The following is a 27,640-nucleotide window of genomic DNA, read 5'->3' as shown; positions in this document are numbered from 1 at the left end:
TGATGGTGTTAAAAAGTGTTCACCTGGCACTTCGTGGTGTTAATTTGACACTGTGGCTGGTGATATTTTTGACACTGTGCTAGAGTTAATTCAATAATGACACCGCATGGTGTTGATTTGATATTGGTGGTATTAATTTCAATGGTATAACACCCGTCCAGCTTCAATAGGAGACCACACCAACTGGTGTTACTGTGGTGTAAATGTGTTTACACATTTTTTCAAAAATCAAGTACTTTATCGGAAAATTCTTGATCGTCTTGTTGAAGTTCAAAATTAACAAGAAGTGCAGAAACTAAGAAACTATTCAAAAAACAATTTTATATTTTGAAATGACACCCGGAGGTGTTAATCTACCACCATGAATGAGCACCGGAAATTTAACACCAGCTCGGTGTTTCATATTCAACACCGGACTTTTTGCAGTGTATGTGCCTGGGCACATAAAAAGTTGCTACAGCTGTACGTACACGTGTATCTTTGGGTAAAGTGTTGGATCAGTGTCAGCGCACACCTATAACTGCATGCGTGGGGCAATCTCAATATCTCTCTGTCAGCACATAAGCCCATTGATACTCACCAAGGGTGCAACAGGTTTCTCAGAAACATTACAGGCATCGTATAGTTTTGGTTGAGACCTAATTTCAGGTTTCTAACATTTTTTTGGTGAGATAATGAGAAACCTCTTATGAAATATGAAAGACCATATAATTCCATGAAGAATTCAACATTTATTTGATGAAAATTGGTTTTGAAATGGCTGATGAGATATCCAAAACAGAGCGATTCTAATAAGTGTGGGACCCACACTTTATTATGATCGCTTTGTTTTACTTTGTTTTTGGATGTTTCAGTCATTCCAAACCCGATTGTCATCACATAAACTTTGAATTCCTCTTAAAATGGTATGCTCTGTACTATTTAATAAGTGTTTTCTTGGTATCTCGCAAAAAGTTAAAAGCCCAATTCTCATCTCCATCAATACTGTACCATCCCTTTAAGCATGTTTGTTTGTTTGTTTTTGTTTTGTTTTGTTTTTGTTTTTGTTTTTGTTTTTGTTTTTGTTTTTGTTTTGTTTTTGGTTTGTTTGTTTGTTTGTTTGTTTGTTTGTTGTTGTTGTTGTTGTTGTTTTTTTTTGGGGGGGGGACATTCTAAGCACAGGAAGGGAATGAAATAAAATTTTAGATGCTTCCTGATTCATCTATACTACCAGAAATCATATCCCATGCTGCAACATAATCTGTGTCTCACAGGAGAGCAACACCCAGCGTACATCCTGGAAAGTTTCGTTCGTCTTTTCTGCAAAGCCCATCATGATGGTCATGAAATCAAAAACTGGTGTTTATCATAAATTCAAGACACTTAATATTGTGTGTGCTTTTAGTGCCGATTAGCACAGAAAACCCCATAGCATTGTACACACTGTCTAAAGTCCCTGGTACAGAAAAGGTAAAGTCATATGCCATGCTGTTTGCCAATTTTGTTGTTGTTGTTGTTGTTGGGAATATATCAAAATGGAATATAAAATTTTAACTACAAAACAAAAACAACTTACACAGCCATGACAATGCTTTTTACAGCATTCTTCCAATAATCATTACACTACATCCTTACAGAATTCTCTGTGTACCTCCGAAAATTCAATAAGATGCATGCATACTGTACCTATACAAAGAGCACGATAATAACTAATACATGTGGAGGGAAGAAGAAATTGAGAGATTTTCCCATCCATGACTTGTGTAAGCCTTACGTGTACCTCACAGAGAGGAAAAAGTAACCAAGACTGAATTTTTATTAGATTGCACACAGAATTGCCCCGGGGGAAGCAAAGTGCTAAGGATATTAAATCTGTGATTCTTTCCTCTCTCAGATGGACAGAAATCCCATACTCCTTTGACAGGAGAGAAGCAATATACAGTGTAGTACTCCTGCCATTTGGGATGAACCGTCCACTATTTGTCATGCAGCGATATCTTTCCATCTCATTTATATATTCCCCCGCATTGTATTTTACACCTCATGTCACTTATAGGATAATGCTACTACCATCATGATTTGGATGAAGCAATATAGTGTAAGATATCACATATATTGTGACAACCTTTAGCTTTAAAACTTGTTGTACTTTCCTGTAAAAAGGAAGTTTTGGGGGGCACCACTACACAAAATTGAACTTATTGATATTTTCATGCACTGCTATTATGAACTGTTTTGTGCAAGTGTGTCATTATTCTTGTATCATTGTTGTTTTCTATTGTGTAATCTGTGAATACATTTTACTTTTAATATTACTTGCATATTTAGGGTAACCATTGATAAATCTGTCCTGCACTTACCAATAAAGTGCAAATATATGTTTTTAAATCAGCTGATGACTTTGAAACTTTGATCCTAAAGCTTAAAGTGCCTCATTATCATTAGAAGAAGACAAAGACTATCGCCAGTAAGTGATTTATAACACAGATATCATCATTCCTATCTCCGTTCTGTCATCTAAATGGAGATAATCAAAGTGGAGCCTACACAGCAGCCAAAATTTGATTTCTGGTAATATTTTCCTCTGTATTTTACCTTTTAATTTGCCGATGTAGAGGAAATCAGGCTGGTACTGTGAAGCACCTTCATCTGTCTCCAGAATGAGGTCTTGGGAGATATGTGGTGATCCTTGATGCAATCTCAGGTTAAACTGCCTGTGGGGTGAAAAGGAGGGGGGAGGGAGAAGAAGGAGACAAATGTGAAAGCAACCATGCAATGAAACAATTGATTAAAAAGAAAACAGTGGGTCACACAACAAATTTCATACATCTTGTATTCTCACAAACTCTACAAATTTACTATGAATGCATGACTACACTCCTCAAATGTTCCCCAAAATCGGAGGGGGGGGGGGGGGGTGGAGGGGGTATTGCCTCGACTGTGGGGAATATACATGTATTTAAATCATAAAATAATTTGTTATGATACATTCATGTAAAGCAAGATTTTTGTCAATGGAAAGAGCTATTCTCAAAATGAAAGCACAACAAAGGACATCAAATGTGCAATAGTCACAACTCACCTATTAAAAAAATAGATCTTTTAAAATTAGAACTTATTCAATCTTTTAGATGCATACGATGACAAATTCTTCGAGCAGAAATCTTGAACATGTTGAAATTCAGATCCCAACCTACACATCCTTTACCTGTTACAACAATATTTACACTGGCATTAGCACTGCTATAATAGGTATTGAAATAACAGACACATTGTATACAGTATAGCAGTATTGGGGATTGCAGTTCATGTAGAAATGGAAGCCATTTTGGCAATTCAGCCTAAAATTGATCTCGTCATGGATGACTGGACCCATGAGGAAGAGACCTTGCATTATTTGGTAACAATCAGGTTGCCATATCGACTGGTTGCCATCCATTTTTTTTTCTTGATCATACCAATCAAAGAGTTCATCTTGTCCTTTATTAAAATCACATGTAACTCAGATTTTAGCATTTTGAAACCAGAATGAATCTAAAATTTTACGGAATGTAATTGTTTGTCAAACATTCAATAAAGGATTGTCACCAATTCAAATAAAACAGTGTTGTTATACAATTTAGATAACATCTGATTGTTACAGCAACTTGATCTCACTTACAATGTAGTTCTGAATTTCTAGAAAAGTACTGTGGAAGTAGACTCATCTAAAATATAATCTTTAGAGAAAAACACATCTGAAGGCCAAAATGACAGTAGCAAAAAAAAAAAAAAAATGAAATGTTATCATTCTTCAACTTAATCTAAGGTACTGTAACATGCAAGTACATTGTATGCGCTCTTCACGACTCAAACCAGGACACATGCAGACATAATCGACACAACCTGCATTCAACCTCAGAAGTTTTAAAATACATGTACCTCACTTGCACACATTTTGAGATAAAGTCCTTTCTGTCCATACAAAATAAATTTGACAAGAGATTCATAGTCAAGACACCATCAATAAAAATGGCTTGTTTTGGTGTGATGTGCATTATACAAACATCATACTTTAAATAAACAAAAGTCAATCTGTACTACCTTTGTACAAGTACAATGTACATGTACATTTTTTTTTATAACCTTGCTACACTTATTACTGACCAGTAGCTCCAGATGATTCTTTTCTCTTTTCTTTCTTTTTTCAATTTCAGTTCTAAGAACTTTACTTTGATGCAAAGTCTCCCTATAGATAATCACATTTCACTTTGGGAGGAAAACCTTAGATGCACATTGCTGTACAAAAAATCAATTAATCTTATCATGGAAGTATCCCAAAATGCAAGTATTTCTCAATTAAAACAAAAAATGATCTCATGATACCCAGCTGGTCCATATAAGCCACTGGAGATTGGAGCATTTCATGTACACATTGTAATGGTCTTCGTGCAAGATGTATAACCATTATTATCATTATTATTATCATTATTATTATTACTATTATTATTATTATCATTACTATCATTGTTATTATTATTATTATTATTATTATTATCATTATTATCATTATCATTATTATCATTATTATCATTATTATCATTATTATCATTATTATCATTATTATCATTATTATTATCATTATTGTCGTCATCATCATTATTATCATTATCATTATTATTATTATTATCATTATTATTAGTAGTAGTAGTAGTATTATCATCATCATCATCATTATTATTATCATTAAAGGGAACTTACTCTGCAAGGTCTCACAGGGTTAAGTATTCCTTTCTTGATTTCCGATATTAATGGCAGAAGTGTCCATTTCAATACTCGTTTTTATGTATCGACATTCTACATTTTGCGTGTATATTTTGTTTTTACTGAAAATGGAAATAAACTTAGAACCAATGCAAACACTTGCAATATATTTTTACCTAAAAACGTATCATACAAACTTCTACTGGGGCAGAATTTGTCTTGAAGTATGACTCTATTTGCACTTCAATATTCCCGGAGAGGAGAGGCTACAAGCATGTGCTGATGATGAGCAATTGATGGAGAGAATGTGATAAATTTCACAAGGGAAGTGCATTGCTTTGTACTTGTATGGCAGCCGATGAGAACCCATCATGGCAGGCCTACCACGTGACCTCGTATCTGAGTTATCGCTAATAGTTACTGGCAAGCACTATGCCACCCTGTCAACACACTCCTTCAAACAGGACATGCCATATGACTCATGAGGCTCTCTAGGTACTGAAATACATGTAGGTATACTGCATATCATCGCTGCATCACTTTTAAGCCTGGCATTTGTAAAACACAAAGCCACAGCCATGATGCACACTATGAAAATTAACAGCTGTGAAAAGAGATCACAGGTCTACAAAAACGCTAACACATTATTAAAGCGATAGCTGTGAACTATGCTGTTAGAACTAAGTACTAGCTCTTCAAAATTAATCAACTCCTGCAATTGGAATCCGAGGAACCAAATCTTTACTGTAAAACGAGGCATGTTCACATGCATTCTAATTTTGCAAATTTCACAAGAGCCAAGATTTGCAAAAATATAATGCACGCGAAAGTTCTTAGAATAGTGTACACTATATATGCATTGAATTCCAGTGGCAATTAGCAAAAATTTCATGCCATACGATGTAAAAAGCGCCTTTGGTTCCAATTAGTGAAAATTTTACGCTGCAAAAATATCTTGCTCTAGTAGTTTGAAAGCATATCTACCAACCACATGTGTGTATTACCTACAGTTGTATAATCTTGACTGTAGGTATCAAACTAAAGAAAAGGGAATTTATCAGTAGTAGATGTATTACCATGTTTGAGGCTAAAAATCTTAAATTCCCCTCCAATGTCTCATTTTTGCTATTCAAAGTGTGAAATTATCTATAAAGCGAAGTCACTGTCAAGCGGCAATTAAGAAAATCAAGGATGCTACGCATAGAGTAGATTAGACTGGAGCAGGGAGAATTAAAAAAAAAACAATAATAGATAAATGGTTAGAGTAACTTTAAACTTAACGCTATGCAAGGCAAAGCAAAGCCAATCACTTATGAAGCTAATAATGAGTACAATATTTGAAGTTGCCTTACAACTTTCAAGGATGTGAATTCCAATGCAAGATGTACATTGTAGTGCAGTGAGGATGTTTGTGGGAGACTACAGTACTTGAATATGGGATAGGCTGGAAGCCACTTCTCACTCACACTGCCATCTGGGTTAATTGAGGCAAATTGAATCATCGAGGGTTTATTGTTTCCATCCAAAAAAAAAATTACCCAAATCAATTGCCATCAATCAAGTGTTGCTGGCTTTGCAAATGAACATTGACACAGAGAATGTTCGTGTCAGCAATTGTTATGCATACACCCACTCATACACTTTAGACATTGACGATGCATTTATCTAAAAAAAAAAAAAATTCGGCAGAATCACCATCTTAAGCACATTTGAGGCATTTTCTGGGGTTAGATAAACGCAACTGTTTTTTCAAACATGTTTAGAAACGCCGTTTTGAAACGCGGTTGAGACCACGATCACCTTTCTGCGAGTAGATAAACGCAATGCCGTTTTGAAACGCTTTCCTATCTCAAGGTCAGCTCCCAGCTGTTTCAGGTTGTGTTTTCTACCCATTACTTGTGTGTGAATGATGAGGCATGTTTGGTGGTATGCAGTTGACCTTTACTTCCTGGGTCGAATGGCGCAAATCACCTGCGCAGTAACAACACTCGAATCACGATTGTATCATGGTTAGATACATGTAAACGCGGCACCCCGAGAATCGCGTTTCAAACCACATTTGCAAACACCGTTCCAAACGCGTTTTGAAACATGATTCTCTCTCTCAAGTTAGATAAGCACAGCCTTACTGCATGTTACTGAAGCTATCATGGTTGCAAGTACAGTAAGAGTTTAAAGGACTGACGTTCAGAGTCACATAAAATCATGAAAGGGTGTCTTATTTACTTCTGTCAACATCCCTGCAGGAAGCAAAATTTCAAACAGTAGTATCTAAAAGAAACAAAGAGTCTTCCAAACACTATTTCTATGAAGTCGGTTCTAATATCAACCAACGGCCCCATTTTGAAGATTCCCAATCAGCTGTAAATGATGTGGTTAACACACTGGAAAATTTGTATACAAAAAATGTATTGGGATTATGAATCTCCGTTTGGTACATACATGTAAACAAATAGTCATGGCGCATTTTACCTGGAATATAAAACATCATACAACTTGTAATCACCTCAGATCAAATGTTGACACGCTATGGCTAGATTTATTTTGAGGCTATCTTTCTAGAAATTTAATGTCTTTGTCCTTGGAGAGTTAATTCTCATAGTCCCATACAGTACTCATTATGTGGACTAAAAATATTACAACAAAAAGTTTAGGAATATACAGTATTGACGTCCAAGGACCCAAAAGGTACTGACACGGTTGACTGGCTTAGGTGTGAAAGATGTGTGAAAAATAACTATAATATGTCATAACTCGATAGTGAAAATTTAGGTTCTGAAAGTTACATTACATGCTAATGCTTACTGTAAAACATGATATATTCGCGGCATGAAATTTTCGCGAATTGGAGCCGACAGCCTTTTTCGTGGCATGAAATTTTCGCGAATTGCCACTGCCGTTCAATGCATGTAGTGTTGACAAAAACTTTCGCGTGCATTTTAATTTCGCGAATTTTGGCGCTCGCGAAATTCGCGAAATTAAAATGCACGCGAAAATTCCTCGTTTTACAGTACTTTATTGTCAAACATCCTGGGTAACTGGTAAAATCAAACAAAGCAGAATAGAAGCTGTCTTGTAAATCCTTCTTGTGTTTTATTTGTCAACTGGCATATGCTGGAGTGCTTTTTTTTTTTCCAGTTGGCACAGACTTCTGGAAACTAACTGTCAATGAATAGGGATTAACTAATCCTCCTAATCCTTTTGGTGTTGCCATGGCCTTCATGTTGGACTGAGGCATGTTGCTACATATACACCTGAGTGGGCTTGGCAACTAAAGTTTGGATGGATTCTGAAAGTTGTGGAAATAGCCTAGCAAGTGACAAGCTACAATGTAAGCTTTTGGATGGATTTTGACAACTGATGGAAAAGCTTAGCAAGCATCAAGCTAAGTGTAATATAGGGTGCATTCATCAACTCTTTTTTTTTGGCAGAAATAGGTTTTTCAAACAGCTTTCAGGGATTTTTTTAGAGATGATAAACGCAAAGCTGTTTTGATTATGGGGTTCGGGAAGCCTTTTTGAAAACCGCAAATTTGTGCTTTCCGAAACAGATTTCAGCCAGAAACATGTTTCTAGAAGTGAGATAAACACAGAGCTGTTTTGAAACGACTTTCTACTGCGCTTACGAACCATGTGTTTCCGGTTTCTGAAAAGACGCGTGCCATGCCAAACACATGTGTATACATCACAAACAGTACAACGTGTATATTACAGACTTGTGCATGTCATGCGCATTGTATAATACGGTAATACGCAGAGTAGCATATACGTGTATGACCCCTTCTCTTCGGGTCAAACGGTGCTATGCAACTGCGCAGTGACAAGACCACAGTTTTCATGTCGCCGATGAGTTGATGAATGGGATTTACTTTGGAAGGCATTTGTAAAGGACTTTGGAAATGACTTTTGATAGTGGGTATGGAAAGCCGTTTCAAACTGAGGAAAGCTGATAAACGCCAAACCTCAAAGCATGAAAAAAAAAATTATATCATGAAATTTGAAGTGTAACATACATTATATGTTTTTTACAAAACGATAATACTGGATGTACCAATTTATGCAAAGTAGATGATGTGGTACGGTCATTTCCTCACAAATCTTCCACTGACCTCAGATGCAAATCTTCTTTTTTTTTAATGAAATGAATAGATGAATTATGTCCATCCCATCAAATCACTGTTGAATAATAAAATGTGTCCTTATCGAAATTAAGAAAAATAAATGAATTAAATATGAGTAATGGGGTGGTTTCAAAGCATGACATCATTTCCAGATGATTGATTTGCATAAATTGTGACTGGTATGTTTCATGGAAATCATTGAATTTTTGAATTCTGTAACCCCCTCGTCTTACACTGTATACTGTACTTACTAAATGAAACTTGTATTATGTTCGGTATTCCTGCACATACTTGTTTCAGGAAAGACTTTTCACTTTGATAAATTATGTCTGAACCCCTCTTGTGTATACATACAAATGCCACGACCTTACATGTTTACAGGTATTCTCCCCCAGGGGAGAGTGCGCTAAAGGTTTTTAAACCAGTTTGGAAGAGGAGAGAATGTTGTATCAAAGAGCTTTGAGCAACACACAGGAGGTGGAAAGGCCCTACATATATGTGCGACTATTACAAAGACAAGAAGAATCTAATGCCTCTGGTGGTTCCCCCAAATTTGTACTTGAAACAGCTTTTTGTTGGTAATGGTGCTGTACCAGGCGTGGCTTGGTACAAGAATAATTGTGACTGAATGAAGCTCAAAGGCTTCTAACTCAAATAGTATTTCCTGGAGTAAAGTCTACAATGAACCATATCGGGAACAAAGGGCACCTCATCACTTCTTGTCATACCATTCTCCTTTTCCTCTGACTGTTCCATGTACATGCTCTTTGGAATTTAAAATAGGAACCACCCTACCAAGCCTGAGATCACAACAACTGTGATAGATAATTTTGAGAAAAAAGTTTGAGAAGTTACAAATAAATCAAATTCAACCATGTTCTCAATATTTGCATCTTTAACCATGGGAATGTTGTAGTAAATTTTATCCATTTTTCCCAGTATCAATGAATGCACACACTAAGATTAATCTTCACCATGACATTTTGAAATTACAATTGTCTCAAGTGTCTTTTGTTAAGTCATTCTCCAATTCTTATCATCCACCTGTGTTTTATCTTTGCACATTACCCACTTAAAAAAAAAAAAAAAAAAGGCACAATGTACGGTATCTTTCTCTTTGGGATTAATTCTTCTACACTGCTACTTGTTTTAAAAAAAATAAACAAATAAAAAAAATTGGTGCTGAATATTGTTTTATGGCATGTTTAAGGAAGAAGTAGCTCTGAAATACAGCAAACAAATCCAGCATAATGTACAGCTTTATATAACACCTTCCTTCAATGTACAATATATGAAGCCCTACATGTACATTCATGAACTACATTGATAGCAAGTCATAATACATAGTAACAGGCTGTATGTGCACTATACATGTATGTACATGTACCTGTACACCATGATGCACAGAAACAGTCACATACTTTGTACATGTAGCAGTACTAATTATGCAATGAGTAAACTACCAACACACTCGACTCCATTTTAGGTACATATCAGGTGATATCCTGTACTTATCACCCATGGTAAACAAACTGTGTTCATACACTGGCACCAAATCAACAGAAATGTTTCAGAGTATGATAGGGGTCACATGCAGGATATTTTCTACAGTTGATTTTTTTTTTTCCATTTTTCCATGAACTATGAATCACAATATTTGCTGAAATCAAAGATGAGAAAAACTCTTGGCAATTGTATGTTGACAACTGAGCTGGAGATACAATGTACATCTACATCTTAAGTATCAACTAACTCTGAAAAACAAACAAAAAAAGTACATTTGGTATCAATGTTTCGAAAAATGTGAAAGATGCCAGTTGTGTATGGCGGAATGATCAACTGCATATGGTAGCAGTTGTTCAAAGCAAAAATTGTTTAGGCATGGTACGTGTATATGTACAGACTCTAACTTCAATGGACCATACTCTGATCTGTGTGTTTCCTCTGACAGCAAGGCAACACAGTATGCAACACTCATCTTAAAGTGGATGGCTAGTAACTGATCAGTGGGAATCAGTGGAAATGCTGGGAGATGATTGTTCCAATCCTTATGGGATTCATTCAAGAGTACATTATCATATCTATTGTTGTGTGAAAACTATTTGCTTCAGAATGGTCTCATATTCAAGTAATGTGCAGTTTAATGTTTCCAGGTAAGCGTCCCTGGTCAGTGATGGGGCATTAATCTGCACATTACTTGAATATGAGACCGTTCTGAAGCAAATGATTTTCACACAACAGTAGATATATAACGTACTCTTAAATGAATTCCACAAGGATTGGAACAATCATCCCCCAGCATTCGCACTGATTCCCACTGATCAGGTACTAGCCTTCCCCTTTAAAGGGATCGTACAGTTTTGGTTGAGACCTAATTTCAGGTTTCTAACATTTTTCGGTGAGATAATGAGAAACCTCTTATAAAATATGAAAGAGCATGTAATTCTATGAGGAATTCAACGTTTATTTGATGAGAATTGGTTTGGAAATGGCTGAGATATCCAAAAAAGAGTGATTCTAATAAAGTGTGGGACCCACACTTTATTACAATCGCTTTGTTTTACTTTGTTTTTGGATGTTTCGGTCATTCCAAACACGATTTTCATCAAATAAATTTTGAATTCCTCTTAAAATGGTACGCTCTGTACTATGTCATAAGCGTTTTCTTGGTATTTCGCAAAAAGTTAAAAGCCCAATTCTCATCCGCACCAATACTGTACTATCCCTTTAAAAATGTATTCTTTCATTATCAATGCACAGTACCATGCACAAGGGCATGTACAATTTTACAGTTGACTCGTCAAATCCTACATTAAATGTTTTGCTTCATATGCTCATTGCCTGATCGCACACGTCCAATGTACACTGTACATACCACACTGGTAGTACTGTGTGACATTGATGGCTTGGTGTTCAAATCATTTCCGGGAGCAAACTGAAACTTCACGTTTCCTTTTGAATTAATACAAGTGTATTAATCTGGGAATCATATGATTTGTACACAACAAACACCTACTGTTTGATCTCAATGTTCTTCATGTTAGTGAAACAGAATTCAGTTCAATTTGATATAGTCTATCACATTTCTTAATTATGACATACATATGCTACAAGAAATGCTTATAAACAGAAAGCAAAAATTTATGCAATGAAAGGTGCAATGGCCTCTACGCATGTAATTCTATTACCATCAAGTGTTATACCTAACACAACATAATGGATTGGGCAGTAGAAATGCACGGCAGCAATTTTTTTCTCTCTCTCTTACTCTCTCTCTCTCTTGGGGCATGTGCTTATTTTGTCACTCGTGAAAACTAAAAAAGGATCAAGATTGTGAATATTTGATGCAACTCATTTATCTCGAAAGGTTACAGCAGGGGGGTCCATCCCTTCACAGGTAACGATGCCACCAGCTTCCCGTGTCATCCCATAGATAGAGGCATACTCTGTATGATTTCATGGCAAGCTGCAACCTGCCTCATGTATCGGGGCATAGATCCTACAATACCGTGAAGGGAAGGCCTGGAAATTACTGTGCTTACTGCAAGTAAGGTTGATAGTCAGTACAAGTTGGTAGGGGAACTCTTTGTGAAATAAAAGCAAAGGCAAAGATATGGTACAGAATGCTTGGACACAATATTAATACCACATACATTGTACAAGGGGGTTGACTGGCTGGGTTGATTCTACCCCATAGGTATACCTACATTGTATATGCCATATATTAAAGGGACTGTCCAGTACTGGTTGAGGTGGAGATTCATGTTTTGAGCATTCCTAAGTGAGATAATGAGAAACCCGTTATGAAATATGAAAGAGCATGTAATTTTAAGAAGGATTCAACATTTATTTGACGAGAATTGGTTTTCAAATGGCTGAGATATCCAAAAAAGTGATAATAATCAAGGGCGACAGGCCATGCCTTTTATTAGCATCTCTTTGTTTAACCTTGTTTTTGGACATCTCAGCCATTTCAAAACCAATTTTCATCAAATAAACTTTTGATACCCATTAGAATTGCATGCTCTTTGACATCTCATAGAGTGGTTTCTGAATATCTCACAAAACGTTAATAGCTACATGTAAATCCTCACCTCGACCAGAACTATACATCCTTTAAAGGACAAGTTCACCTTCATAGACATGTGGGTTGAGTGAATGCAGCAATATTAGTAGAGCACATCATTGAGAGTTTGAGGAAAATCGGACAATCCGTTCAAAAGTTATGAATTTTTAAAGTTTCTGCTCACTCAAGGCTGGATGAGAAGACTACTATAGCTTGTGATGTCACATGAGTACAACAGCATAAAGAAAGAATAAAGAAAATTCAACATATTCTCACTTTTCTCGCATAACAAAAGAACACTTGACTTCTCTCTTTCAGAAGGCAGGGGGAATAATATTACCCTTAACATATGTCAGTAACAAGTCGAAGAAATGTGCACTTAATTCAAAAAGTAAAGTTTTGTGAAATTCTCTTTTTATTTTCTTTATATGGTTGTACGCATATGACATCATACACTATAGAAGTCTTCTCATCCAGCAGTGACTACGCAGATACTTTAAAAATTCATAGCTTTTGAACGGATTGTCCGATTTTCCCCAAACTTTCACTGATGTGTTCTACTAATATTGCTGCATTCACTCAATCCACATGTATATGAAGGTGGACTTGTCCTTTAAGTTGTATTCAGCAAGAATAATTTTTCATGAATCAGGATTTCCCTGCAATTCCACGAGTGATAAAATTCGCAATTGTGAAGTACAGTAATGAATGGAAAAATGTATGCCTGCACATCCCAATGATGTCTAGATCAGGTTTAAAAATTTTGTGTGCTTTTAAATTTGTGAATAGCATCTGACTTATGAAATTCACAAAAAATAAAAACCTCACAAAATATTTGGCGTACACAGTACCGGTACACAAAATACAACGAGGTATGAGTGTGAATGAAGGAAGCAGTTTTTGTCCTTCTACAATTACAATGTAAGAGAGTTAGCTAACTTCTTGACATTTGCTACTCTGAATTTATAAATCTAACCCATTGAGGACTGTTTCATTTTGCCACAACACGCATTTCCCATAGACACCTGCCCGAGTATACTCGGGACTCGTCCTCAACAGGTTAAGAATGAGATTCCCAAAGACAAGACTGTTAAAAATGGATCCATGGTCACTGGTCATCTGTCTAATGTGGCCAGTAGTCACCCTCTTTGCTTCCCTTATTGGTCAGTAGAGAACTAGACAGATTATAACTGACAGTACAGCTTCTGTGTATCTAGCTACATGTGCGAGAACAATTCCTAAGCCATGATATGAATATTTCATTAGTGCATATCAACAAAATCTTAAATGTCCGTAACATCAACTTCTGTACCGGTCAATCGGGGATATAAAGCATCTAGCATGTTTTCTTCACTTTACAATCATGATGACAGGTCTGACAACAACACTCTAATTTTGTACCATTATTATACACCATGGAAGAGGTCATGATAAAGTTTGACAGCTCTCTTATGAAACAAGATTCATCATCGATCCAAGTTCAAAACTGACTTTACACTACAGGGGCGGATCCAGGAATTCCATAAAGGGGAGGAACCTTTGCAAAATTAAACGGGGGCATATGCGCCCCCCCCCCCCCCCCCATTTTTTCTTTTCATTTCTTTAACAAAAAATAAAGAGGGGGCTTGCCCGGAGTGCACCCCTCTGGATCCGCCAGCTGCTTTATAACTATCAAGTGACAACTTTAACACTTGACTGTGAGTTGTAGTCAATGTACAATATGTATCTGAAACAGTGATGCATCGCTACAAACTATGAGAGAAGCCTTTTACTATTCAAATTACACTTTAATAGCATGAAGCATCTCTCTGCAGCCCTCACAGGTACATGTACAGTATCTAGGGTGCATCCCTAGCATCACTGTCTGAGGCGCTGCTCAAGGTAGAGTTACTGATCTGTGACTCATCTTCCTCCGTTGCCATGGGAACATCTCAAACATGAGTCTCCCTGAACGGTCCTGCTTTTAATACTCCTTTCATTCTCGTTCATTGAACTACAATTTGGTCTGCTGTGGATCGTTTTACATTTCACCCAGGTTAATGAGATTGGAATGGAGATGGGTTTAGGGACTTGAATTGGAATTGGATTTGGCTCAGGTTTACATACGTACATGGTAGGGGAATTAGCATAGTATGATTCTGCTGAAGTGGTCAGACAAAATAGCAAGTACAGGCAATTAACCTGGGGGGCATTTCATGAAGCATTTTGTCCGACAAAGTTGTCGGACAAATTTGCTCTCAGCCAATCAGATGCAAGGATTTCAGTAGCTTGTAACAGTTTGTCGGAAAAATATCTGACCAAAATGCTTTGTGAAATGCCCCCCTGGACAACACTGCAATTAAATGAACATTTAAGTACAGATTTTCTCCAAGTCAGCAAAACATGTATTTCACAAGAAGCTATCTACATATGTAAACTACAAACTGTATGTTCCAATATGTACTGTACTTTACTTTATCGATAAATATTCATTCTACTGTGAGAGAACTGTAGAAATATGTCGCGGGAAACATGCACAGTATCTACAATGTACATACAGTACACAAACAGACACAGATACACACACACACACACACACACACACACACACACACACATAAACACGGTATACAGATCAAAGATATGACCGAAGAAACATCAGTAGTCTCTATCTCTGTCTTTTATACCATTAAAATAATCCCTTATTCCCCACTATCAGTATGTTGTACATGATGTTCAGCTGACTCTTTAAATAACATTTTATCATATGGTACTCAAGCGAGTGTTATCAATTAATTGACTCTTTCGACAATAGGTATAACATCGTAAATTGTATACAAAGTGTATGTTCAGTTTTTGGTCTGGCAGTCACAAGATCATTATAAAACTTAAATTCTTATATTGACACTCGATGGAATGGGCAAGTTTTCCTTGAGAAACATAAAATACAGAGCTCTCTTGTTACCTTTTGTACAGCAAACAAGCCAAGAGCCTGATATCAATCCACTAGGCCTGTATGCATGCTGCATACTACAAGTTGTATAGCATACATGTAGTTCAGAAACATAGGACAAAAGCCAACATCCTTCACTCAGTAATTGACCTTTTAGAAGGGAAGTACAGTGCACTCCTGGCTTGAAAAACCACACCATGGATGATCTCATGGTTCAAATTTAAACTACAATTTCTTGTTTTCTATTCGGCAGTTGACTGCTCTCTGCCAAATGACTCTTCATCAATTCACATTTGCAATGGGGTTTATGTCTGCTTTGCAATTATAGTTTTTAAAATTGTGTGTATTCAGCAAAAAAAAAAAAAGTGATAAGGGCTTAAAGTATTTCATCACTCATGATCTCATTACTCTGTGACATAATGAATATTTGCAGAACTGTCATTTGAGGGAGCAGCACATTAGAAAATCAATAACCTTTAAATGAAGTGTCTGATTGCCTAAGCTGCCAGAGTGCTTCACTAATTTTGAGGGGTTTTCTTTGTTTTTCTACCATTTCCTAAATCCATGTAGTCTGAAGAAAATATTCCTTTTAATAATCATAAGTGATATCTATTGCTTCAATCACCAATAACTGCACTTGGTGAATAGAAGAAGTCCGAGGAATAAAATTCTAATCCATGCTTAATCATCATGAACATCAATTCAATCCCCCCCTCCACCCCCCCCCCCCCCCCCCCAACCTGAATGTTATATCAGAGAACATATTTCCAAAGGAATCATTCAGGGCTCAAAGAAATACACACATCACTCTTCCAATGTTTAAACAAGAATCTTTTACTGTTTCAGTAGTGTTATTATTATGTGAATTCATACTTTTAACTATTTCAGTAGTGTTATTGTTATGTGAATTCATACTCATGGAAAACATTCACTCTTACTTTAAATCTTTATGTGCCATGTTCGCACGCCTGACTCAGTCGACGGTGTGCCAACTTCGCATATTGTGCTCAAATGCACAAACCTACCTAAACTGATTGATAAATTGCCAAAAGCCACAGCACAAAGAAAGAGTTTCTTACGATTCCATTCCTTTACATACATGTACCTTGCATTTTACGTGGTGATTGACTATCAAGCGATGTTCCCTACTGGATTTGGTGGGAAATACTAAGTTTCAGTAACTGTTTTGTGTGCAAAAGTCATGCCTCTACATTGATGTAGCTACTGGTCATTTGAAAGAAAAACAGTCATAGATTTCTCATACAATTTACATCAAAGCAAAGCTTGGGGGTTTCCACCATGACACATAAAGAGTTATGTAGAGTGAATGTTTTCCATGAGTATGAATTCAAATGTTAACACACTTTTGCATCTGAAACAGAAAGCATCATCTAACACACCTGCCATGAGCTGTGAAGTCCAGCTCCACCGTTGCACTGTCCACTGACCGCCTGGCTCTCTCATGGCTGGAATGGAGCTCATCAGTGTTATAGTTCAGAAGTTCATAGTGGTTGACATATCGATTCAGCCTCTCAGCATCTGGTGAGTAAATAAGAATGTTATGATTCCAGTTACAATGAAACATTTATAGTACACAGACTTTGGACAAGTTTTGTTTACAATGTATTGTACGCATGATACTGTAAGTGACATCTTGCACTGACTGCAGGTTCCTTGAGGTACAAGGGCATGGGTCAAACACTTGAATGCAAAATCGGTTAAATAACCGTATACGCCAAATAATTTGTGAGGTTTTTATATTTGCGAATTTCCCACATCGGGTCATATTCATGGATTTAAAACACACATAAGTATTAACTCTGATCCCGACATGAATGTGATATTTATGCATGCATATATTGTACATTTCTAAATTCAGTACCGGTACTGTACTCTATAATCGTGAATTTAACCACTTGCAAAATCATTGGGAAGACCCTATAAATTCACAAGAAATTAGACTCACTGAATATATGGCATAAACAGTATCTTAAAGTATACAATTTCAGATTTGAAAAAGGCCTGAATGAAAATAACATACCCTTTAGATACCAAATCAACAAACAAACAAACAAACAATTTCATTAAAATTGCTGATCTAAACTTCTGTAGCTCAATCTTTATGATCACAGACTTGCTTTCATAAAGGACGGAAATCATCTGAATCTCTGGAAGAGACATACTGTGGAAGGACTGATTGCCACAGACAAAACGCAAAGATGAGCAAAAATAGAAAACTGTTACCATAAAAAAAGCTCGAAACAGCAAATTTTGTATAAGTGCGTGTAAAGACCTTTAAAGAACTACTTACATGTGGCTAACGGACAATATTCGTTAACACTGCAGAGAAAAAGTTTCATTGTTCCTTGGACTAGAGTGAAGACTTCCGTATCACATGCATTCCGGTTTCTGTATTTTAATGCACTTTTGCCCCTTTTGCCATCGAGAATGCAATTAGTTTTACAAATTACGATCAAACTTTCCAGCAATACATGTATGATTGAGGCATTATGATTTTCAGAAACTCTAGCATAGCATGAAAGTATGACAGGCTACAATATGTATTGCCGCAGACTCACAGTTTGATGTGGATTTAGCTACCAATCATAATGAAATGGAAACTGCACTCAGTTTAGATAGAGTGATTACATAGGACTTGAGTTTCTGATCTCAGGAAGGCAAGGGTACTGTAAGTGTGAGGTTTCCTATCCAGTCATTCTCATAGTGCCAAGGCTGTAACTGAAGTGTGTTGATGAAATGTACCACAAGAAGAAACTGTATACTTATCAACTCTCAAATGACATACGTACATGTAGGCAAAAGCAAAACATGCACAAATGACTCCTCTAGTGCCATACGTGTAAAAAGCTCATGTACCTGAGCTGCTCTCGTAGATACGTCTTGGTATACAGCTCTTTGCAATTCCATACATGTACATCATACACAATGTTGGAATCTTGTAGGTTGTTCACAACCACTAAAAAATAATAATAATAAAAATCTTGTTATGAAGTTTCTGTTCTATTTCTTATCTCATACATTTCTTGTTTGTTTGTTTGTTTGTTGTTTGTTGTTTGTTTGTTTGTTTGTGTTTTTTTTTTTTTTTTTTTTTTTTTTTTTTGGGGGGGGGGGGGTTGCTTTGCTTTTTTAATCCAAGATTGCATCTTTGGGCATCATGAAACAGCTGTGCAATATTAACAACAGGATATCACAGATGTATATACTGTACATTGTACACTCATATATAGTCCACTCTTACATCAAGTATACAGGTTGTGTATGTTGTATGCTACCGTAAGATGCCAATAATATATATATTTTTTTTTTACTCCTTTTCAAAATTAAGAGGCCAGCAAAAATCCCCGTAAAGGGAGAGATGTTCTACTACTTGTCTACATTCCCATGCATCACCTGGGGCTGGTAGTGTAGAACAGATGGAATGTGCATTTTTTTGTCCATTTCGACTTGAACAGTGCTCACATTGTACAAATTCCTGTTTATTGTTGTGTAGTGTACATGTTGTGGGTCAAAAACTGGGCACTGTAAATTATTTCTGAAGACTATAAAACACTCAATAGGCCTACATACGTACATGTATGTATATTGTACAGAACACATGCTTTTAACAGCAAATTACAGTGTACAACAACAAAATTGTTAGTTGTGACTCGTTGGTAGGATTTTGTTGTCCTAAAATATTGATGTGAATTGAAAATGTTAGCAACGTGGGGTTTCATGTATAATCGTGTCTTTTTACTTCTTTGTTGTTGTTGTTGTTGTTGGGGATACTGTAGGCATGGATTACTTTGTTCACATGTTAAAGATTAAAATGACCAATAGTTTTGTTAGTGAATGCAGCAGATTTTGAAAGATACAACTTGTCAAAGTTTTATGTAGAATGTAGTCTAATTATTGATGAAGCAAAAAGTGAGACATTTGTATTCCTATTAGGATCTTTTTGCAGATAATGTTAGTTAATACCACTAACAAGGATAAAATAATGAGGGACTACTAAACAAGTTCTGAATTCTTGCAACAAATTCTCTTCCAATGGTACTGGAATGTTGGGTCTTGAAATTCAACGTGTAAAAACATTTCAGCTGTGACATTAACATAAAATGTTGACTTGAGCATTGTAAACAATTTGCTGTGACAGCATTTTTCATAGCACCACTCTGAAGGACTGTAACTGGGGGCGGGGGGCCTTTGGGGGTTCAAACAAATAATCAAAAGGTCAAAGGTTAAAAGTTAGTGTGAAAGCCCAACATTCCCTGGCCAGGGAAGCATCTAAACATTCATCTACCACTAAAAAACAACTTGGTATTGGAGTACAAACTGTATACTATGACACAAACTTCATTGTTACTATCGGCTTTGACGCCACGATGAAAATGTTGACAGACCTACATGTTGTGATTCTATCTAACAGTTGGTTGAGCAGACAAAAAATACAGGCTGAAACAGAAACATTCAAAGTAACTTGTACTAAAACTTAAAAGAAATGATGGTGTTTTTATTCTTCTGAGCTAGCTAACAAAAGCACCGTCTTCCTTGAAGCAAATTGGAATGCAATACAGAACTTAAGACTTTGTATCTTACAGTTTATAGCTGCTAACAGCAGAAATTATGCAGTTTGTTAAGGTGGAAACTGACAAAAAATGTAAGACGGCAGTGAATAACACAATAATCCAAGTATCAATACAGTCATACAATAGTTGTAGCCTAATCCCAAGACATATGCAACAACAGTGACAATAACACTTTTACAATTTAAATACTTTCTTCTCTTCTCCAAATACCGTACTCAAAATACGTGGAAGTGTCATCACAAGTGTGATATAAAACTACAAGGTAATGCTACAAGTACAGCCTATACAGTAGTAAATAACCCACCATTTTCAAGTCTTGGAGAGATACTTAAAGAAAAACAAACATACAAATGAGCTTATTGTGATTATGCATTATTGTGATTTTTTTTGAGATAATGAATGCTCAAGCTTACAAACAAACAAAAACAAACATTTTTTTAAAAAACCTAGATATCTACTCAAAAAGAACAGCACTAGAAGGAATTTTTCAGTTGTTGTTGTTGTTTTTGGTTTGAATATTATCAAAATTCATTCCATATGAATATAAAGCCAAACTTCATGAATGTAACATATTCGTCTTAACAATACTTTTCTCCTTCTTCTTCTTCTTCTTCTTCTTCTTCTTCTTCTTCTTCTTCTTCTTCTTTCAATTAAGTACACACCACCTTGTGGTGTATCAGCGTACTGGTGTGGTGTATCAGCGTACTGGTGTGGTGCGAGGTGCAGTCATGCATGTACAGTCTATTTCAAAATGTTCACTATGAAGTCGAAGGCACACATATATGGTGCTAATTAAAACATGTGCTGCTAAAAACTGCTCCTGCCCTCTAGCGGAACTGCAGATGTTTCACCTCTTCCTTGAACATTAAAGGAGAGGTGCAATTGATGACTTGGTCTGGTAATGTTAGGCTGTTCCATAGTATAGTCGTGTTGTGTCTGGAATAAAACTTCTCTCATAGATGAGGTATAGAAAGATTATATGCATGATGTGTATGACGTATGAGTGCAAGTAAACCTTACAAGCATGAGTGTAAGAAGAACTTCTTGTTCTTCAGCTGTAAAGTGTCGTACAAACTAATTCTTGTTTGTCTGTTTTTTCTTAATCTTATTTATATATATATATACACAGACTTCAACAGTTATTGAATCTAAAGCCTATGGCTATATATTCACATTTAACACTACTCACTAACTTGTTAGATAAGTACCGGTGCTGGGGTAGATCTAACGTTAGGTCTATTTTACTCTGGCTAGGGCTTACTCATCGATCATCCTGATCATAAAACTGTGTTTGTTACATCCATATCTGCAAGGGGAAATACCGCCATTTATACTGAACTGATCACTCCAACTATGCTGGAAAGACCTGTAATTGAACACTTTATCCAGTAGATCTGCTGTTGTAGCACAAATATTGTGGAAGTAGCTGGACTCTGCTACTACTATCATGATACTGCAGCTGTGTACTGTCCAGTTACAACATCATCGGGAACGTACGCGCTAGGCGAGGGAAACTACAGGGAGGGTTTTACGCCAGTCCGTCAAGACCCTCCCACGGCAATGGGATTTACACAGCACCACTCACTAACATCATCGATATTCCACTCGATTATCAAACAACAAAGAGTTAAACACTTACTTAAAGCCCCAGCCAGCAGGGCTAAAAGTAGAATTATCCTTGTGATCATATCGACTACACCGTTTTGTGTTGGCAATTTATAGTAGAAGTGTTTTCGTCTCCAGCACAGATGTCGGTATCAACGACACTAGGTTGCTGCTGCCGCCGTATTTCCTGTACAAAAGTCCTGAAGCTCTCTTTATTGCGCACCATCCATACATACACTGACTAGACTGTGTACCGCACGCTGTGTGTTGTTAAAACGACTCATACAACACACAGGCACCGCAGGTGGTAAGTACGTTTACATACGATTGATTCTCTGCTGCCCAGTTGGTTGAAACAATGTGCATGCGATGACGTTGACGATGTTGCTAAAGTTATCAACGCTACACTTGAGTCCAATGGTGGAACATTTATGATTTTATATTACTCATTAGGCCTATCTTATTGAGAATGCTGTAAAAACTACAATGACTGAAAACAATCCAGGTAGTTTTACATTTTTTTAAAATTTATTATTAATTTCCACTTCATTATGTATGGGGAAAAACAACAACATAGGAGTATAAAGAATACGCGATTATTAAAAAAAAAAGATGGGATACATAAAGAAACAGGTAAACTAACCATACGTACAAAAGAACATACTGTGTTCATCGCCATTTTTTTTTTTTCATGTAAAGAATTGGCAGATTATTTGTGAAATTATTTGTGGGCAAAAAAGCAAAAGAAAAAAATAGGTGAAGTTGTTCATAACCAGAATTAATCATCATCCTGGCATGTGCATACAGGATTTTCATTTTAATATTTTTTATGCTATTTTCCTTTTTATTATATATATTTTCCTTATAATCATAAATAATTCGGTAGACCTATTAATGATTATTAGTAGTAGGCCTACCAAATTATTTATGATGAAAAGGAAAATAACATAAACAAATATGAAAATGAAAATCCTGTATGCACATAGCGGCAATGAAACAAGTTAATCAGCCATTGTCTTTTAATAGTATTAGTAAATTTCGTATTGATTTGGTCTGAGATTAATCCGAGGACCATGCAATTTTATGCAATAAATATTGAAATTTATTGGTTAAATAACTCCATCGATGGAAATGCTGTTTGTTTGCTTGTTTGTTTGTTCATTTCCATAATGGCTGTATGGATAGCCCATCAATATACAGCTACGCTATAAGCTTTTCCATGGGGTCCAGTTGGATCAGGGAGGTAATTCACCCCTCTGGTTGGATGTGAGGTGGGACCACTTCACCCTGCTCTTTGCGATGAATGGATGAAGCGGGATCTTTTACGTGTATGATTTTGACTCTTTCATATATACATGAAACCTCCATTTGATGTCTTTATCCCAGGGATCAAATGAAGAGTTTGTTCGCAAAAACCAACGAGTCCATATTTGCCAAATGGATATATTTGCGATTAAAGGTCAAGAAAAATTAAGAGAATTATAAGAAAATTGTTGCTTCTTTTGACCATTACTTCAAAAATGTACCTTTAGTAGTGACCAATATCATTTAAAATGTATAAATTATTTTGTACTTTATGACAGAGACTGTATTTCAAAATCTTCAAAAATGGACTTATCGGTTTTTGCGAACAAACTCAAATGGTTTGATGATCTCTTGTAATGGTTCTGTACATCATGGTAGTCGAGCCTCGGTCCAAACCTGCCAATGCTTGGGAAATAAAAATGACAAAACTCACCGTGGGAGAGCAGTTTCTATAAGACAACCGTTGGTAAATGATAAGACCATAACAACAATGATTGTGTCATTGTTAATCTCATTATAATCATCGTCATTATCATCATTGTCATCATCATCATCATTGTTATCATAATAAAAAAAAGAGATGGATAATCACCATGATGATGACAACTAGGAAAAGGTACAATGTCCCAAAATGTATTTTACAAAAGACAAATCTACATTCACTTCAACCAGCCCCCTAAAAATTAAAAGTGTCCTGTTTCAGCTCATCGGCTGTGCGCGCCCGCGTGGATGTGTGTGTGTGTGTGTGTGTGTGTGTGTGTGTGTGTGTGTGTGTGTGTGTGTGTGTGTGTGTGTGTGTGTGTGTGTGTGTGTGTGTGTGTGTGTGTGTGTGTGTGTGTGTGTGTGTGTGAAGTAAATGTGTGTGCATGTATCTTCTTTACGTTATCATTTTTGTTCATTGGTTAGGAAATGATATCCACGTTGTAAAAGTAATCTGTTTGGAATCAACCGTATGTATGTCGATTCTGTTGATTAATTTACGTGTTTATATTGACATGTGTATGTCGGGCAAAACATTTAGTCAAAGGATGAAAGCATCGGGCAGGATTAGAACTCCAGACAATATAAATTGTATATACAAATTTAGAGCCTTATCCGCCATAGCACGTTAGCATTCATCCTTATCGCGTGCAGAATGCACTGGTAGATGAATTTAGCACTTTTAGCTTTGGTATAAAGTGACATAATAGTGAGCATTAGCATGGTACTGTTACCAAGGAGGTGTGCAAAATAATAAGGTTTGTCATCTCATTACAATGCACAGTCACCTGTGACAAACTGAATGAGTCATGCACTGTGCGACGTAATTGAAACTTGACACAGGATAAAGCTGGACCACGCCTGAAATGAACATATTTGTTTTCTTTTGTATATTCCGGCTTTCATTTGTGTATTTGTTTCCAAAGAATATGAGCATCTCTCATCAGGTTTCATCTCTTCTCGATGACAGGAAGAGAGAGAGAAAGAGAGAGAGAGACGGTGAGATAGAGAGATATAGATAGGCCTAGATAGATAACAGGCCTATTGGAATTGTTAGGTCGGTCAGTGGTTCATTATTCCCGAAAACAAAACAAAGCGAAACAAAATAAAACAAATAGAATATGAATGAAAACCACAACAAATGACTTGTCCTTTTGTTGTTTGGTTTGGTTTGGTTTAGTTGTTTGTGTATTAGTGTGTGTGAGCGTCTTACATTCTTTCAAGTTTCACTCATATCTTTGTCCCCATGTCATGCATGTATAGGGAGATTCCCGTGAGCGTTCCGTAATAATTAGTTCCAGTAGTGTGTCATTGCCCTATCAAGCCGAGATTTATACGTGTTGTTGCCACCAGTGTAGCCTATTATTCAGTGAAAGTGAATGAAACGTTAAAATTCCACATTACTGCCTCATTTCCGGTCTGACTGTAATGAACTTTCATCATTTTGTATTAGTTGCTGGCTATAAGTGTTAGGCAATTTGAACATGATATGGAATTGTACTTTACAAAGAAATTTGAAGTTTGTGAATGTAACCTGAATCATTGATCGTGACGGTTTGTTGTGATTGGGTACTAGAAAATGGGAAAAGAATAGAAAAGTTAAGTTATGCTTTACAAAGGCTTTTTCGTTTGCATTTTTTTTTTTGTTCAATATACAAGAGTACGCCAAGAGTTTTCGTAGTGCAACTACCAAAATAAGGTGAGACTTTTTTGTATCTCTTCCAATTTTGTAAAATATAATTAGATCCATGACAAGATGATGTAATAATCTTGACTGAAATCATAGGCATGATGATCTTAGCCCTTTTCTGATAATCGACGCAATGGTACAATGATATATTACATTTCCTGAATTTGATGAGAGGGATATTGGAAATGTTGAGAGAAGACGTGATGTTGATCAAAGTGTTTTAAATGGAAGATGAAAAGGACAGAGTGAAAAAAATGATAGCGAAAGGAAGCAGATGAAGAAAACACATTGTAAGTGATTCTTGGTTGTGGCATAGTGGATAAGACTTATTCGGAGGACCCGAGTTCGATTCCCGCCCAGTGCTTTACGTCCTTGGACAAGATGTTTTTACCCGCCATGTCCCTCTCGACCCATCAGGTGTATAAATGGGTACCGATGGCAACGCTAACAATGGCAAGGCCCTCTGGTAGAGCAGTGGCAACACTGAAGAGGCTACCCTGGATAAATAAGACATTATTATTATTATTATTATCATTATTATTATTATTATTATTATTATTATTATTATTATTATTATTATTATTATTATTATCATCATCATCATCATCATCATCATCATCATCATCATCATTATTATAATTATTGTAATGATACTTCCCGCTCCATGCGTTGACTTAAAAAAAAAAAAAAAAGATGCGACAAGGTTCGTTATTCTGAAACACATAAACTCACTTTACCTATGTTCGTCCATCCAAAAATGATATAGGGTTCGTTGATTAATCCAAACATTTTATCCCAAAAGTTAGTTAGTCCGAAGGTTCGACCGCTAGTCCGAAAATGAAATAAGGTTCGTCCATCCGAAAATAAAATAAAAGGTTCGTTATTCCGAAGGTTCGTTAACCCTAAAATAAAAAGAAGTTGTGTATAAACAAACATTCGGAATTATGAACCTTATTTCGTTTTCGGATTAACAAACCTTCGTAATAATCATCTGTAATCATCATTTTTATCATCACTGTACTTGGATATTTTGAGACAGCAAGATTGATTAATCTCAATTCTAAATCAATCTATATGGTTTTACCCTCGACATTTGTATTCAGATTGATAAGCATTATCGCCGAAATAATATCTCAAATATCACTAGACGGAGTATACCTTAATGAATTATGCACAAAGTAGAATTAACTGAAAAGAAAATGAATTGTGTGAAATTCGTACATAACAGGATTGAAATTATACAATAGATCAAAGACTTTACCTACACTTCAATTCAATGAAGAAAATAGAAAATAACACAGCATCTACCCTTCGTGTATAAATTTATGCTCTGTCGCATTATCTGAAGAGCAAAAACAAACAAAGCTTCATAGATATCTTTTGTAATCATTCAAAAAATAATCCACGTTCGTATGTGCGTATGTATGATTTATGAAAGAGAAATATATTTGTAAATGAGAGACAAGGTTGAAAAAAACTTTGCTACAGGTAGTAATAGTCTCACCTGCCTCCCTACTATATTATTACTCCCTCCAAGAGTGTCGAGGAACAGAATGGAAAGGCAATTATTGCGCTTTGGATTTCATGAATTTCAAATAAAAGTGTGTGTTGCAAATGATTGATACTACTTCAAAATTTAAGTGAGTTCCTCTTTTATGTCAAAGAATCAGGTAAGGAATTCCATCATCATTTTACGTATTTGCTTCAATCGTGATATTCTCCAGGGGAATTTTCTTAAAACCCGACCAGGAGAGGTCATTAAAAGGCAGAAAACGTTACAACCCCGTACCCCCCCCCCCCCCCTTAAAAGAAAGGAAAAAACACACACACACACACACACACACCAAAAAAAAAAAAAAAAAAAAACCCGCAAAAACAAACGACAAACAAACAACACACATACAAATAAGCAAACAGACAACAAATTAATTGAAAAACACAAAAAACACAAAAGCATAATTATACCTAAATAAAATGCGCTCTATTTGTGAACCTAAGCCGAATTACGGCACATCTGATTTTTCGAAGGAGATCACGCCCAGCCTTAATATGGGTAGATTTTACAAGATGATATCCATTTTGTCAGCATCAGATGACCATTTGGTATTTTCATTTCACATCTTAGGGATTC

The 27,640-nt window shown here is 36.1% G+C and overlaps 1 protein-coding gene across 1 annotated transcript in view; it reads right to left on the bottom strand.

Moving 5' to 3' along the window:
• LOC139725792 (disintegrin and metalloproteinase domain-containing protein 10-like) overlaps positions 1-22,271 on the bottom strand; it is a 50,023-nt gene extending 27,752 nt beyond the window's left edge. Inside the window, exons 1-3 of the mRNA XM_071636872.1 lie at positions 22,069-22,271; positions 17,241-17,379; positions 2,575-2,693 (exon numbers count right to left, since the gene is read on the bottom strand). Of these exons, the coding sequence (XP_071492973.1) occupies positions 2,575-2,693; positions 17,241-17,379; positions 22,069-22,117 (307 nt within the window). The 5' untranslated portion in view covers positions 22,118-22,271. The remainder of the gene's footprint in view (positions 1-2,574; positions 2,694-17,240; positions 17,380-22,068) is intronic.
• Positions 22,272-27,640: the final 5,369 nt, after the last annotated feature.

The sequence above is a fragment of the Diadema antillarum genome, unplaced genomic scaffold, assembly GCF_040938485.1.
Source record: "Diadema antillarum isolate AM-2024a unplaced genomic scaffold, OU_Dant_1.0 seq00000059_RagTag, whole genome shotgun sequence".
Lineage (NCBI taxonomy): Eukaryota > Metazoa > Echinodermata > Echinoidea > Diadematoida > Diadematidae > Diadema > Diadema antillarum.
Note: the sequence above shows the minus strand (reverse complement) of the source record. Positions and strands in the feature narration are given on the sequence as shown.